General features: G+C 56.9%; 1 protein-coding gene across 1 annotated transcript in view; it reads right to left on the reverse strand.

Annotated features, from left to right (window-relative positions):
- Positions 1–4413, reverse strand: part of ERGIC3 (ERGIC and golgi 3) — a 31812-nt gene extending 27399 nt beyond the window's left edge. The window contains exons 1-4 of the mRNA XM_054173373.1: positions 4286–4413; positions 4079–4149; positions 3199–3286; positions 380–499 (exon numbers count right to left, since the gene is read on the reverse strand). Of these exons, the coding sequence (XP_054029348.1) occupies positions 380–499; positions 3199–3286; positions 4079–4149; positions 4286–4373 (367 nt within the window). The 5' untranslated portion in view covers positions 4374–4413. The remainder of the gene's footprint in view (positions 1–379; positions 500–3198; positions 3287–4078; positions 4150–4285) is intronic.
- Positions 4414–16493: the final 12080 nt, after the last annotated feature.

Genomic DNA, 16493 nt, shown 5'->3' on the forward strand with positions numbered 1-16493 from the left:
TCATTGGAGCCTTCCCTGGGAGGCTCTTCCCTCCAGGCAGGCTGCCCCATTTGTCAGCCTACTGTGACATAAAGACACAACCAAATTCAAGTCTTGCCAGAGCAGCTGCTTGATTCCTAGTCATGAAAGACCATGAACTCAGCAGCTTTTTTTCTTCCTGAAATGCATGCAGGAATCTTTGTTGTCACTTGAGTCAGAGCAGGCAAAGCAGCGAGTTTGATCTGCCAGTTTAATAGATTTGAGGGCTATAAAGTCTACAAGAGCTTGGGGTGTCTGAATGCTCTTCACCTGTCAAAGTTCCTGTGAATGTCCAAGCAGGCATAAAGTGATGGAATGGATAGGAGGGCATCCACCTCAGAAGGGCAGAGGAGCATCTTACCATGTCTCTCAGCCTCTGGAGTCACACGATTGCCAGCTTTATCCAAGCGCTGCTTGTACAGATTGTGCTCCACATCTAATTGCTGCTCTCCTGCTACATCCATGGCATCAATGCTGAGATCTGAAAACAGCAAGGAAAGGGCTCTATAAACCCACAGGCTCACAGCATGGGAGGGGTTGGAAGGGACCTCCAGAGATCATCCACTCCAACCCCCTCTGCCAGAGCAGGAGCAGAGAATCCAGCACAGGTCCCACAGGAACACATCCAGACAGGGCTGGGAAGGCTCCAGAGCAGGACACTCCACAACCTCTCTGGGCAGCCTGCTCCAGGGCTCTGGGACCCTCACAGTCAAGAAGTTCCTCCTCATGTTGAGGTGGAATCTCCTGTGCTGGAGCTTCCATCCACTGCCCCTTGTCCTATCCCAGGGCACAACTGAGCAGAGCCTGTCCCTGCCCCTCCCTTCCGGACCCCCAGCCCTCAGCTATTGATAGCCATTGATCAGATCCCTCTCAGCCTTCTCCTCTCCGAATAGAATAGAACAGAATAAAATAGAATAGAATAGAATAAAATAAACCAGGTTGGAAGAGACCTTCAAGATCATCACATCCAACCTATCAACCAATCCAACACCACCTAAACAACTAACCCATGGCACCAAGCACCCCATCAAGTCTCCTCCTGAACACCTCCAGTGATGGGGACTCCACCACCTCCTCACAGCCCCAGGGCTCTCAGCCTCTCCTCCCCAGGCAGTGCTGCAGTCCCTTCAGCATCCTTGGACCTCTCCCTTGGACTCTCTCAATCAGTTCCCTGTCCCTCTTGAACTGTGGTGCTCAGAACTGGATGCCCAGGTGGGACCTCAGCAGGACAGAGAGGGAGGAGAACCTGCATTTGTTATGGCCTGGGCAGGCTTGAGAATTCATTCCATCAGTGAAAACACAGGGTGAGGATAAGAGGGGGATAAGAACGTGCCAAATGGAAGACTGGGGCCAGGTGATGTACAAGGAATAAAACAGACATTGCAGCACCCTAAATGACCCTTCCAAAGGGTTTGCTTTGGTGTTAAAGAAAAATGTTTCCAGCTGCTCCAGAAAGCATCAACCCTGAAAGGACAACGCTTGAGGCAAAACAGCAAAGCAAACCCCTCAAAGCCCATCACCATTTTCAGGAGTTAAGCTTAAAATTGGTTCAAATTTGCCTCCTACCTGTACCCCTTCCTCATCCTTCCCCTTCTACTTCAATACATTTACCTGTGGTCTCTTTTCACCAAGAGGGGGCAGAAGGTCTGAGGTCTGTGCCTGGTGTCAAAGCAGCAGGATGCACTTGCTGGCTACCTGCTCTTTTAAAACACTTGTTGACAGCTTCTCTGCACAGAGCAGCAGAGGCTTCCAGTCTCTCTGGCCTTCCTGCACCCTCTTAAATATAAAGAAGGGGAAGGGAAGGGACAGAGACTGCTGGCAGATCATAGAATCATAGAATCAAAAAGGTTGGAAAAGACCTCAGAGATCATCAAGTCCAAGCTGTCACCCAACACCTCCTGACTAACCGAACCATGGCTCCAAGTGCCACATCCAATCCCTTTTTGAACACCTCCAGGGATGGGGACTCTACCACCTCCCTGGGCAGCACATTCCAGTGGCCAATTCCTCCTTCTGGGAGTAACTTTCTCCTCACCTCCAGCCTAAACCTCCCCTGGCACAGCTTGAGACTGTGTCCTCTTGTTCTGTTGCTGGGTGCCTGGGAGAAGAGACCAACCCCCACCTGGCTACAACCTCCCTTCAGGGAGTTGCAGAGAGCAAGAAGGTCTCCCCTGAGCCTCCTCTTCTGCAGGCTAAGCAACCCCAGCTCCCTCAGCCTCTCCTCCCAGGGCTGTGCTCCAGACCCCTCCCCAGCCTTGTTGCCCTTCTCTGGACACCTTCAAGTCTCTCAATGTCCTTCTTAAATTGAGGGGCCCCAGCACCTCCCACCACCCCTGCTCTCTGCATCCCAGACTCCTCTTGGTAGGGCTGCTGGCAAAGCACATCACTAAAGATGCCATAGTCAGGCACTGCAACAGGCTGCCCAGAGAAGTGGAGTCACAGTCCCTGGAGGTGTTAAAAAAATGTGCAGACATGGCACTTTGGGACATGGTTTAATGGCCATGGTGGAAGGCAAAGACCAACAATGTCTTGGGTGGTGAGAAGGAAGTTGGACTTGCTACACTTAAGAACCCAAAGGAATTACCCATAGGAATTACCACAACAGAACAGGAGGCAGGGCAGATTAGTGGATAGTTGAATAACATGCAGGGCAATAATCCCCAGGGCAAAATGTCTGTCACTTCATCCTGCAACTTTGTTTTGAATTTAGTTAAGATGTAATCACTTTATTAACACTCATTCCAGTCTTAAAACTTCTGGAGAAAGGTTATGAGGTGGCACTGGCATTGCAGGCAGAACTGAAGTACAAGAATCAGGGAAAAGTTCTTCCTCACTGAGTGACTTCCCAAGGTGACTCTGAAGCTTTTCAACAAAACAGTCAAACCTTGAGTCCACAGTGAACTCTGTGCCAGGTTTTTCAGTGTTACTGAGCTCTGTGACCACATTCAACACCACAGAGAAGTGGAAGTGGGGTCAGCCTCACTTCAAATCTAGACAAAGAAGACTGCCTGACTAGAAACACCCAGCAGGCCCTGCTGGAATCAATGCAGCAGGAAGTACAAAGGATCACCAAGTCCTCCCTGCCAAGTGCAGCACTTGGAAGGTACACTGAGCCTCTCACTCAGGCAGGCCCTTGGCAAGGATGACAGTTATCCCCAACATTCAAAAAGCCTGACTCACAAGCACAAGGCATATGTGGAAAAATAACATCTAGATTGATCTTCAGTTTATCTCCTCTTGATTTGTCAACATACAGCTCCGGATGGACCTAGGAACAAAGAACAGCAGTAATACAAAACCAGAGTCCCACCTCACTTGGAAGCAAAGCAGAAGTCCTCTTTTGCCTCAACTGCCCTGGCTCAGAAGCTGGTTTTTCAAATGCAGGATTTATGAGACACCTGAGGTACAGCCTCCCCGCCTTGCATGGCACTTACGTGCTTACCATTTGTAATGCTATTAAAACCCACAGTGATTCATAGAAGGGTTTGGGTTGGAAGGGACCTTAAAGATCATCCAGTTCCAAACCACCTGCCATGGGCAGGGACACCTCCCACCAGTCCAGGTTGCTCAAGGCCTCATCCAGCCTGGCCTTGGACACCTTCAGGGAGGGGGCATCGACATTCTCCCTGGGCAATCTGTGCCAGCGTCTTCCCACCCCCACAGGAAAGAATTGCTTCCCAATCTCCAGTCAAAATCTGCCCTCTTCAAGCTTCCAGAAATTCGAGAATCTTAGAACTTGGCGTGGGGCCGGGGGTTCCCTCGCTTGCTTTTCCCTTTGTACTGCTGTCTGGAGGCAGCGGGGCCGGCAAGCGCAGCCTCTGGCTCTCCGCCCGCAGCAGACAGCCTTACGGGCGGGCACAAGGCCACGCCGGTGCCCGGCGGGGCTGAGAACAACCCTCGGCAGGTCCGTGGCGAGGGAAGCTGCCGCGTGGGCAGCCCGGAGGCGGCAGCGGCGGCTCGGCGGGGTGCGGGAGCGCGGCAGACCGCCCAAGGCCGCCGGGTGGCCTCTACCGTGGCACCGCGAGGCCGAGCCACCCCCGGCGCCACCGCGGCTACTCACCTCCTTGGTGAGGTAGTACTGCAGCTCCGAGAAGAAAAGCAGCACCATGAGGAGCCCGCTGACAACCGTTACTGCCGGGGGAGACGAGAACCGCCGTCAGCCATGCCAGCCGCGCTCGCTCGCTCGCTCGCCCGCCCGCCGCCCACCGCCGCTCCCCCGACAGCCATCGCCCGCCGGAATCCGGCCGCCCTCCGCCCGCCTGCTCACCCAGCGCGCCGCCGCACGTCTTGACCCGAAAGTCTTCCAGGGTCTTGGGGAAAGCATCGAACCGCTTCAGCCGCCACAGCGACTCCATGGCGCCGTGCGGCCCCAAGCCCAACGCTGCTTCCGGTGCCCGGCCCCGCCCCTTCCCCCGGACTGGCCCCGGCCCCAGCCCCGGCCCCGCCCCTTCCCCGGGCTGGCCCCGCCCCTGCCCCGCGCTCCGCCCCAAGCCCGAGCGGTGCTGCGGGGCTGGGGAGACCAAGCGGCTCCCTCTTTGAGAGCAGGGTCCCGCAGTGGTGGCAGTGTTGCTGTGCTGCAGAGCCAGCTCGCCTGGCAGCTGCGGTAACTGCAACCCAGCTGCTAACAACTGTTCCTGTACTGAACTTTATTTCATAGTATCAGTCAGGGTTGGAAGGGACCACAAGGATCATCCCATGGGCAGGGACACCCCACACTAGATCAGGCTGGCCAGAGCCTCATTCAGCCTGGGCTTAAACACCTCCAGGGATGGGGCCTCAACCACCTCCCGGGACAACCCATTCCAGGGCTTCACCACTCCCATGGGGAAGAAAGGCTCCACAGCTCAGCGTTTTCTCCTCTTCTTGCCCGGAGTTTGCCCTTGCCCTGGGAAGGGAATGAACTGGCTTGCAGCTTCCTCCTGGAGAAAGGAAAGAGAGACAGGAGGTTGTTAGCTCTTTGCTCACGGCCTGTGCATGGGGGAAGCTGAGCCCCTGATAAATAGAATGTTGAACCACGTTGACTGCAAACATCCAGTGCTAGGCACTGGAGTCACCTGAAGGGGCTTGCAGTGCAGCTCTCCAGAGGAACCAGCGAGGCCCTGCCCCACCCTGCCCTGTGCCCTCATGGGACTCTGGCCACTGCCATGGGGCTCAGCCCAGAGCCCTCCCCTGCCCTGCTGTCCCTGCCCGTCCCCTGCCTGCTTCCTGGGCAGCTGTGTGATGTGAGGGTGCAAGCTGGGATCTCACAGCTGATTCTGGGGTTGTCCTGGAAGTCTTCTCTGTCTCTGTAATCCTTCCTCTTCAGCTGCTGTTGTTCCTCCTTCCTGTGTGGTGGACTCACTGAAGGGGCAAAGCAAACTTAGCATCTGGCAAGGGTGGCAGAGATGGCAGCAGAAGGCAGCACAGTGCAGTGCTTTCAGCTGCCATGCTCCTGGGTGACTGGCCAGCTGCACATATCCTGACTCCCTTTTCCCAGGGGAAGACCTGGGAATGGGTTGGGCACTTTGCCCAACCCACTCTGCCTGGAAAGGTCAGACAAGTGTGCATTGTCTGCCCAGGGGAATGCTCTGGGCTCAGCTGTGTGCTGTGAGCCCTGAGACCTTCTCCTGCTGCTAGGCTGAGGTCCTGCCTGAACCTCCTGCCTCCTTCTGCCTGCTGCAGGACTCTGGGCAGAGCTGGACAGTGGCCTCTTGTTTCTCTCAGACCTCCATGGCATCACCACAAGTGATTTGCAGCAAAGCAAATGTCTGAGCATGGGGACCTCGGTACAGTCCAAGGCTGACCTGATCCTCCAGCATCCCTGGCACTGGCCAGAGAGGGGCTGGGTGCAGGCTATCTAGTGCCTCAGGGAACACTTGGCCCCTGCACCCCCAGCCCAGTGCAGCCCCCATGGCCTTGCAATAGACCATGTGGAAGTGAAAGCAGAGTTAGTCTCTGTTTCCCAGCAGCAGCACAGGGACGGTCTCAGGCAGCATGGCTAAACTAGGTGGTTGCTTAGGTGGATAGATGCCATGGACAAATCCCCACCCCCACCCTCCCTTCCTTCTTTCACTTCATTCTTATATCTGAACTGACCTCATCTGGCATGGAATACCCTTCAGCCAGTCTGGCTAAGCTGGCTGAGCTGTGTCTCTTCCCAAGACCTTGCCCACCCCTCAGCATACTCCTGGGGCAGGGAAATGTTGGAAAGACACAGCCTGGATACTTATTCAACAGTCCCCAAACACTGCTGTGTTATCAACTGCTGCTGCAAAACACAGCACTAGAAGGATGCCCTGAGGAGAATTAATTCCAGCTCAGCCAAACCCAACACAATCTAGCTCAAACAAGAGACAGCTGTGCAGTGGCACTTGGGCCTATCCACACAGGACCATTGCTGCAAAATATCCTTTACACTGCAGCCAGGGAGCTTGGTCTCACTTGGAGTCTCCAGCAGAAGACATCAGGTGAAGCCTGAGGTTGGCCATTGGGATTTTGGAGTAGAGGATATCAAGGATCAGAAGCCCACTATACACCAACTGAGAAGGAGACCTTAGCAGCCTGTGAAGGAGTTGGAGCTGCTTCAGAAGTAGTGGGTACAGAAGCAACTCTCCTCTTAGCACCCAGGTTGCCTGTGCTGCACTGGATGTGCAGAGGGAACATCCCTTCCACTCATCCTGCCACCAGTGCTCCATGGAGTAAGTGGGTAGCACTGATTACACAGTGAGCTCACCTGGGGAAACCAAACCACCCAGGGATTCTGGAATGGATTCTGGACTGGCCAGCAGGCAGAGATTTTGGAGTGTTGCCTGAGGAAGTGGTTCGTGCCCAGGAGGCAGCACCGTACAAGGAGTTACCTGAAGATGAGAGGCCTCATGCTCTGCTTACTGATGGATCCTGTCAGGTGGTAGGAAACCATCAGAAGTGGAAAGCTGCTGTATGGAGTCCTACACCACAAATTGTTGAGGCCACTGAAGGGGAAGGTGAATCCAGTCAATATGCAGAAGTGAAATCATCCCACTGGCTCTAGAGATTGCTGAGAGAGAAAAGTGGCCACGACTTTATCTTTACACAGATTCTTGGATGGTGGCTAATGCCTTGTGGGGATGGCTACAGCAGTGGAAGAAGACCAATTGGCAAGGCAGGGGCAAGCCCACCTGGGCTGCTTCATTGTGGCAGGAGGTTGCTGCTCGGGTAGAGAACATGACTCTGGAAGTACACCATGGTGATGCTCACGTGCCTAAGAGCTGTGTTAATGAAGAGCATCAAAACAATGAGCATGGAGACCAGGCTGCCAGGACTGATGTAGCTCAAGTGGATCTGGACTGGGAGTGTAAAGGTGAACGGTTTGTAGCTCAGTGGGCCCACGAAACATCAGAACATCTGGGGAGAGATGCCACATACAGATGGGCTCGTGACCCAGGGGTAACCTGACCATGGAAGCCACCACACAGGTCACACCTGACTGTGACACCTGTGCTGCAGTCAAGCCACCAGAGCTAAGTCTCCCTGGAACAGAGGGCAGGGGATGGGTTTTTGCCGTGGTGAGGCCTGGCAGATTGACTCTCTTGGACCACTGCCACCAACACGCCAGGGCAAGCGCCACATCCTCCCCATGGTAGAAGCAACTACAGGCTGGCTGGAAACATATCCTGTATGCCACTGCCCAGAGCACCATCCTAGGCCTTGAGAGGCAAATCCTGTGGCGACATGGTGTAGGAGAAGGGTTGTTTTCAGATAGCTGTGGAAGAGCTATGTTTTGTCCTTGAGTCAGGAAAGCACATCTTATCAGTAACTGAGAGAGAGAAAGAGGGAAATGTAGGGGAAGATTTGCCTTTGCTTGAATTAGAGAAGGCTATGTGTGGTCTCTGGCTTAGAAAAGAATGCAAACATCTTGTAACTGAAGGGAGGAACTGGGCAGAATTGGGTTGGATGTGCTAGAATATTGTTTTGTCATTTTAACCTATTCTATGCCTTAATTACACACATGCCAGTGGAAAACAACCAATTCAGATGTGACACCTGTGCCTCCTGACAGACTAGATAACTTTGCTGTGTAACGTAGCAAAGCTCTTCACCTGCTAGCATCTTGGCCTGGCAGCTGTGCTCCAGGGTGATCCAACACCTACCCCCATCCTACAGCAACATGGTACCCCTGAACCAATTGAGCCTGGCACTGGCACTCATTTCAGGAACAAGGCCCTCAGTTCCTGGGCCAAGAAACACAGCTCCTGCTTCCCTCTGCTCCCGTGGCAGCTGCCTCCCTGTCAGGTAAATGCTGGGGGCCCAATGCCAGCATAGGAAGCAGGGGGGGCAGTCTCAGACCTGGCCAGCCTGAGACCAGCCTAGCAGTGGGAAGGGGAAGAAAGAGCCCTGGGGGTTTTGGGTGCACCCTCAGGTGGGGAGAAGAGAAGCTTAGGACTTTAGGGTGTGGAAATCAGTATGCTTGGGACATGCTTATCACCATGCTTTACAGTTTCTGTGGAATACCAATTGGGTTTTTTCCACTTAAACTTTCATGACTATCCAATCCATTTGTGTGAGCATCATTCTTTAGCCCCTCTTAGGGCACAGAGGTTCTGTCCCACCTTAAACCAGACATCCCTGCAAGTATATCTCTGAGGACTACAAAGTTAGCCCTGCAGAAGTCCAGAGTTGTAATCCTTACTGCCCCACTCCTACCCTGTGCAATACTGAACTCCACCATGTCATGGTCACAGGATGTCAGGGGCTGGAAGGGACCCAAAGAGATCATCAATACCAACCCCCCTGCCCGAGCAGGACCATAGAATCTAGCTCAGGTCACACAGAAATACATCCAGACATGCCTTGAAAATCTTCAGAGAAGGAGACTCCACAACCTCTCTGGGCAGCCTGCTCCAGGGCTCTGTGACCCTTACAGTAAAGAAGTTCCTCCTTGTGCTGAGGTGGAACCTCGTGTGCTGCAGCTTCCATCCATTGCTCCTTGTCCTATCCCAGGGAGCAAGTGAGCAGAGCCTGTCCCCTCCCTCCTGACCCCCAGCCCTCAGATATTTATAACCATTTATTAAATCCCCTCTAAGTCTTCTCTTTTCCAGACTAAACAGCCCCAGGTCCCTCAGACTCTCCTCACCAGGCAGTGCTCCAGACCCTGAACCATCCTTGAGGCTCTTGCCTTGGACTCTCTCCAGCAGATCCCTGTCCCTCTTGAAGTGGGGAGCCTAGAACTGCACGCAGTACTCAAGATGAGGTCTCACCAGGGCACAGAAGAGGGGAAGAACCACAGTTTTGCAGCATCCAGAACAAGCAGGTTGAGACCAGGAGTTTCCTGGCTTAGCTATAACCATTGCAATGTGCACTGCTGAGAGCTCCTGCAGCTCACTGCACCCGCAGCCCAGCAGCCCAAGGCCCACCGGAGAGAGAGCATCAGGGGAGCAGGGCAGCTGCCCAGGGCATGAGCCTGGCAGCCAGGCCAGCAGCCGTGGGCGCAGGAGGAAACGAGGTGGCTCCCACCTGCAGCGTCAGGGTGAAGCTCCTCCTTGCAGGCGGCCCAGAACACGCCGGGACAGAGCCTGCAGGGCAAGAGCAGCCAGCCAGAGCAGCACCTCCAGCCAGGGGCAGCTGGAGCCAGCCCGCAGCTCACTGCACCCGCAGCCCAGCAGCCCAAGGCCCACCGGAGAGAGAGCATCAGGGGAGCAGGGCAGCTGCCCAGGGCTGGAGCCTGCCAGCCAGGCCAGCAGCCCTGGGCCTGTGCAGGCGCGCGCTAGGTCCCGCCTGCAGCGTCGAGAGGAAGCTGCTCCCTACAGCCCCCCCCCAGCCAGGAGCCTCCGCAGGAGGAGCAACCCTGCAGCATCCCCAAGTGTTGGCCCTGATCCCCCTGCACCACCTCCACACTGAAGGGGGTTTGCAATCCCCACACTCCTTTGCCTCTCCCTCCCTCTCCTCTCCCTTTCTCGGGAGCAGCATTAGGAGCTGGGCCCAGGGACTGGGAGCACCTTGCCCACACCTCCTCCTTGCTGCCTGCCCTTGCCCAGCTGCCCAGCACCACGGACACGGACTGTGTGCTTTGGTCCTTGCCGGCCCCGCGGCCTTCTCCAGCGTCGGGGCTGCCTGCTGCTGTTTCCCCGCCTGGCAGGAGCCCAGCACGGCCCAGGCAGTGCTGCTGTGCCTCTCCCTTCCCTGCGGTCCTTGGGGGAGGGACCCTGCCTGCCGCCGTTCCGCGTCCCAGCCTGCAGAGGAAGCGATGCTGCGCAGAAAGGCTTCGCAGGCAGCAGCCCAGCCCTGCCAGTAGCCACGGGGAAAGGAATCCACAGAGCCCCCCTGAAAGCTCTGAGCCCTCACCGGTGGACTGCTTCCAGCACTTGATTTCCCTGGGAGTGCCAGAGCTGCTTGCAAGATGCTGTGCCAGCAGGAGAAGGCTTCAGGTTGCTGTGTCCCTGCAGAAGGTGGTCCTTGGGGTCCCTTTCAAACTGACAGTTCTGTGATTCCACACTGAGAGAAGGACTTGAACATCTTTACAGCAAGACAAACCCAAACATAGTTACAAAAGGACTTCAATCCATGACTGAGAAAAAAATAAACCAACCCACACCCAAACAACCAACAACAAATCTCTGAGTGACTTCCTTCTGCTCCAGTGCCCACAGCTCTGAGGAAGCTGGAGGCAAAGGCAGGGATGTGGCTGTTGGCCCCTGGCCCAGCACAGCTGAGGGCTTGCTGAGGGGCTCAGCTGGGGCTTGGGCTCTGTGCTGACAGACACAGGTCCACCTGCTTTGTCTCCTCCCCTTCCTCACCAACCTCCATTGGTACCTCTGACTATTCATCTGCCTCAGGCATGTCCTCTCTTGAAAGCCTGAGGTGGCAGCTCCTAAGCCAAAAGTCAAGCAGGAAAGTGCATTGGCCCTGGCCTGGGCAGCCAAGCAGACTCACAGGACATGTCTCTGGCCACCCCTGCTCCCTTCTCTCTGCTGGCAAGAGCCATGGGGCAGGGGGGCCCTAGGCACATCCCCAACAGGAGCTGGCTGGAGGTCGGTGACTCCTTTGCCACCAGCTCCCAGTGGCAGTGCCAGGCTGTGTCTGCAGCCACCTCGTCCCTGGGGATGGGGCTGTGGAGCCTACAGAGCTGGGATGGGCTACAGAGCCCCTTGGCCTTGGGAGGGCTGGGAACAGTCTGACAGCTCCAGGGTGAGACAGGAGCCAAAGTGGTGGCAGTGTTGCTGTGCTGCAGAGCCAGCTCGCCTGGCAGCTGCGGTAACTGCAACCCAGCTGCTAACAACTCTGCCTTTGCTTCTAGAGTATCTGAGTGAAGGCTCCACAGCTCAGGGCTTTCACTGCTTCTTGCCCAGCTCATGGCCTTGCCCTGAGAAGGGAATGAACTGGCTTGCAGCTTCCTCCTGGAGAAAGGGAAGAGGGACAAGAGGTTATTAGTTCTGTGCTGCTGCCTGTGTGTGGGGAAAGCTGAGCCACTGACAGAAAGAATGCTGCAGCAGCACAGCAAGGGGATGTGGCTGTTTCCCACCCTACAGCCTCCCACTTTCTTGCTGCCCATAAAGCAGGAGCCTTTTAGGGCCCTTTCAGCCAGCTGCAGCACACAGCTGCTGGCTCTTCCAACTCCTCCCAGGCCAGGCTGCTGACAGCAGCAAGCGAGGCCATGGCAGGCTGCTTCCCCCTAACTCCAAGCCCTGTGCAACCCCTACCCCCTTGGAACAGCAGGGTGCTGGCAAAAGCCAGAGCACCACAGCCTGGGGCAGTAGGTTTGCACAGGGCCCTGTGCATGCTGGGGCAGGATCCACTTTGCCTTACCTCTCCTTCGGCTCTCCCAGCTGCTGGCTGAGAGTCTCTCTGCAAGGTGATTCTGCCCAGCATGAAGCTGTAGTTTGGGATTCCTCTGGAAAAGAAGCAGCAAACTACCATGAAAGGAGGGATTTGAGAGCAGCTGAAGAGAGTGGCTGAGAGAGTTGGGGCAGCATGAGCTCAGCACCTGCAGCTGAAGGAGCCAGGGATGTCCCAGCCAGCCTAGCAGGGCTCCTTGCCTTGCTGACAGCGGAGTGCAAGGGACATACCTTGGAGCGGCTGCTGGAGCTGCACCAGGCTCAGCATCTGCCTGCTCCTTGCCACCCAGCAGTCTGGGGCCTGCTGCAGGCAATGCCTGTGGGGACAGGAGGAGCTGCCACGTCCCCACATCTTGTAGTTGGAAGCCAGTGCTGAGCCCAGCCTGGCCTTAGGGTTACACTTGGGTTGCTGGGCCCCAAGGAATGGCTCCCTGCCCAAAGCAGGTGGGTGCTGAGGGCAGCAGGATGGGGGCAGCTGTGCCAGCAGCAGGGGACAGCCTGCTGCATTCCAGCAGTGGGGATCCCCCTCTCCAGCCAGGGCTCCAGATTGGCAGCAGCTGACCAACCCAAGTGTGGGCACAGGATGGGCAGCACACAGCTGTTTTGATGGGGGGCCCTGGACCACCTGTATTGACTCCTCTCCCTCCTCATCCTCCTCCATTTCCTCCCTTGGATGTTCTTCCACTTCCACCTTCTCTTGTCCAACCATATCCACCTGCATCTCCTCACCATCATGCACTGCCAGTTCCTCTTCCCTTTTCAGCTTGAGAGGGCACATACTAAGGCAAAGCTCAAGCAGGAAAGTGCACTGGGCCTGGCCTGGCCAGCCAAGCAGAGCTGTGGGACAGGGGTCTTGGCACCCCTGCCCCCCTTTGGCAGCTGGCAAGAGCCATAAGGCCATGGAGCCCCCAGCAGCAGAGAGAGCTGGGGAAGGTGCTGGGAGAGGTGAGAAGGGCTGGGGGTGGCCTCGAGGCCCTGGGAGAAGAGGCCAAGGGCTGAGCTAGGAGCAGGAGGCAAGGGCTGCAGAGGGAGCAGGGCAGAGGAGCTGTGTTGTGCCCAGTGCCAGGTGCTGGCAGGTGCAGCTGGCCAGGGGAGTCTGCTACTGGCTGGGCAGTGGGGGATGGCCACAACACCTGAGGGGGCTGCAGCTTCATGGGGACCATTGGGGAACTTTGCCATCAGCCTGAAGGTGAATGAAAGAGACTTTTGTGCTTGAGTTGATGCCTTGGGTCTGTGTCCAGAAGGGCTTTGGTAGTGGGGCAGGGCCTATGGCAGAGCTCATGCAAGACACTTCCAGAAGCTTCCTCCCCTCCAGGCTGGAGCTGCCCCTGGCCAAGGCCAGGCCAATCAGCCCCTCCGAGAGGACAGCCCTGCAGGAGTGCTCCAGGGCTCCCCATGGTCTGTGCTTCCCAGGAGGCCTTTGGCTACTGAGGCCAGCTGAAAGGTGGCCCACGGAGACAGACCAACTGTGGCACACAGGGCCCCAGCCCTGGCAGGCAACACAAGCAGAGGCTCACAAGATGGGGACCCTGCTGGCCTCCTTCTTCCCTGCCCCCCCTTCCCATCACCCTGTCCCCAAGAGGCTCCTGGCCTGTGCTGCCCTTCCCCAAGCCTTCCCCTGGGTCTCATTAGCCCTGCTCCCCCCGCACCCTGCTCCCAGCTGCACACAGCCCTGCGGCCACCCCCTGCCCCGGGGGCCTCAGCTCCCAGCCTGCCCTCCCTGCCCCCCAGCTGCTCTCCTGTGCTGTGTTTGTGTGGCTGCAGCCTGCTGCCAAAGGCTTGGGCCGGGGAGAGGACAGGGCTCTGTCCCCTGCGCTTCCAGCAGGGGCAGAGCTGCCTCTCCTGCCAGGCTGGAGTTTGCTTTGAATTTAACCAGGTTTGCCACTTCCAGTGCTGCTTCTCTCTTGCCAGCTGCCCCCTGCCTTCTCTCTTTCTTCTTCCTCTTCTCCCTTTCTTTGCTAATTTTATTTAATCAAACCATTTCCCTTCTCTTTGTCTCCCCAGTGCAGGCAGTCTGGCAGAGATCACTCAGGGAATGTGTCCCTTCAGCTTTGCTCTCTTTCCCTTTCTGTTTCTCCTGTATTATACCCAAAAAAAGCATAACAAATATGTCTCTGATACAGTCCCACCCAGCTGGACCCCTAGCAGGGGGTAGAAATAGATCTGTGAATAGATGTATAAAATAAATGAATTCAAGTTGTGTCCTGTGGGAATGTTCTGTTCCCCTCTCATGTCTCTATCTGCACGTCCCTAATACGTCCTCTGGGTCGGACTGGTGAGGGCTTTGCCCCCCAGTGCTGCACCTGTGAGGAGCCAAAGCCTCAGTGTTGCCCAGGGCCATGGTTTTGCTTCTGGCAGTGGCCTGCAGCAGAGGATTGTGCTCCCTGCAGGTGCCAAGCTGGCCTCGTGGCAAGGTCGTGGTGCTTTGGAGACAGCTCTCTTGTTCTTCCCTGCAGTGGGAGCTGTTGGGTGCCAAATGAAGGCAGGAGCCCTGCTGCTGTGTTGCAGCCAGAGGCCAGAAATGCAGAGGGCAGAGAATCTCAGGAGTCTTTTCAGAAGCCCTTTCTTGCCCCATTGTAGAATCCTGTAATGGGTTGGGGCAAACCCCCTCCCCACCACACAGAAATAACGACTCAGACAAACTGATCGCAAAAGCAGTGGAGAGTTTAACTAGAGAACAGTGAGTGTGCACAAAAGGAAACATGGGGACAAGGAAGAAACCAAAGTAAACCCAGAAAGACCCCAAACCCCACCTGAGGGTGCACCCACAACCCCCAGGGCTCCTCCTTCCCCCCCCTTACTGTTAGGCTGGTCTCAGCTGGCCAGATCTGAGACCGCCCATCCCCCAGTGGCCTTGGGCCCAATCAGGCCCAGGGCCGGGAGATCTCTCCCCCAGTTCCCAAGTCTCGGAGAGGGAAGGCAAGAGGGAGTGCCAGCCCCCACCCAAAATGTAGAGTGGTGCAAGGGATTATGGTAGAGATACCTAATTTCCTGTGCCCACCCACTGGGCTGGACTGCTGGACACAGGAAACACCCCTGCAGCAGAGGGCACCCAGCCCAAATGACGACATCCTGCATGCTCCCACCTGCTCCTGCCTGCTCCTGCCTGTTCTTGCCTGTTCCTGCCTGTTCTTGCCTGCTTCTCCCTGCTCCTGCCTGCTCCTCCCTGCTCCTATCTCCTTACTCTCTACTTCTGCCTTCTCCTGTCTGCTCTTCCCTGCTCCTGCCTCCTTCTGCCTGCTCTTCCCTGCTCTTGCCTGCTCCTGCCTCCTTCTGCCTGCTCTTCCCTGCTCCTGCCTCCTTCTGCCTGCTCTTCCCTGCTCTTGCCTGCTCCTGCCTCCTTCTGCCTGCTCTTCCCTGCTCTTGCCTGCTCCTGCCTCCTTCTACCTGCTCTTCCCTGCTCTTGCCTGCTCCTGCCTCCTTCTACCTGCTCTTCCCTGCTCTTGCCTGCTCCTGCCTCCTTCTACCTGCTCCTGGGAACGCTGCCAGTGCTGAAGCAGTTTGAAGGAGGCAGATTGCCTGCGGTCCCAGCAAGAGTCTCCTTCCCCTCCCACTCCGGACCAGTCTAACAGCCGCTGAGGTGCGCAGCGGTGGAAACCCCTCCGGCATTGCCCTCTGCTGGTGATCCCTCCTGGAGAGTCCTTTCCCCCTCCGCACCTCCCCGGAATATCCTGGGGAGCAGCCCCACCGCCTTTGGCTGCACACCCCAGCACCCCCAGCACCCCCCAGGGCCAGATCCCAGCGCCTGCTAGGTGCTCAAGTTCCCACAGCTGTGCTCCTTCAAAGCCACCAAACTCCCAGCTCTCTGCCTGGGCCTGCCCTGAATCGTGCCCCTGGGAGCATGCTCCTGAAAGCACAAGGTCCTGCAAGCAGCCCAGCTGGGGGGTGGGCAGCACCTACCTGTCCCTTGCCTTGCCACACAGCAGCGGCCCGAAGTGGAACACCCCCGTGCTCAGGACATACTCCTTGGAGAGGATGGCATCAGCTGCCTTGCTCTTCCTGCAGCGAGGAAACACCTCCCTGGCACAGAGAGAAGGCAAGGAACAGTTGGGAGATTCTCTGAGCACAAAACCTGCTCCCGAAGTCCAAACTCTCAGTGCTGGCTGAGGCACAGCACTGCTGCCCAGCCCCAGGCACAGCAAGAGCTGCTGGGGGGCTCAGGCAGGGCACAGGGGCACAAGGGGCAGAGGCTCAGCTCTGAGCTCAGGGGCAGCAGAGTGGGATGGCCCCAGGGGCCAGCCTGACCGTGGGTCCCGGCTGAGGGTGGGGTGCAGGCAGGTGCCCCTGCAGTGCAGCTGGTAGGCTCGCTTGGTGCCCAGCAGCTCCAAGTGCAGCCTCTGCTCAAAGCTGCCCAGCACCGCGGAGCTGGAGTGGACCTGCAGCGCCACCTGGCCCTGGGCAGGCACTACCCAGCGGTAGCTGCTGAGCCTGGCAGGGAAAGAGGAACCTTCAGACACCGCTGAGGAACAAAGGAGAGCAGCAGGAGCTGGGGGGCTCGCCATGGTGGAGCTGGGCTGGGAAACCTCCTTGGCAAGCTGGCCATGAAGCAGAGGGATCCCTCCTCCCTCACAGCTCCCCTGGCACATCTCTCTGGGGGCGGCAGGGTGTCCCCCTGGTTTTGGTTCCCCTCAGAGGAACATCTGGAGGCTCCTGTGGCTGGCCCCTGGAGAGCTCTCCTGCCACAGC

Source organism: Dryobates pubescens, chromosome 26 (genome assembly GCF_014839835.1).
Source record: "Dryobates pubescens isolate bDryPub1 chromosome 26, bDryPub1.pri, whole genome shotgun sequence".
NCBI classification, from domain to species: Eukaryota; Metazoa; Chordata; class Aves; order Piciformes; family Picidae; genus Dryobates; species Dryobates pubescens.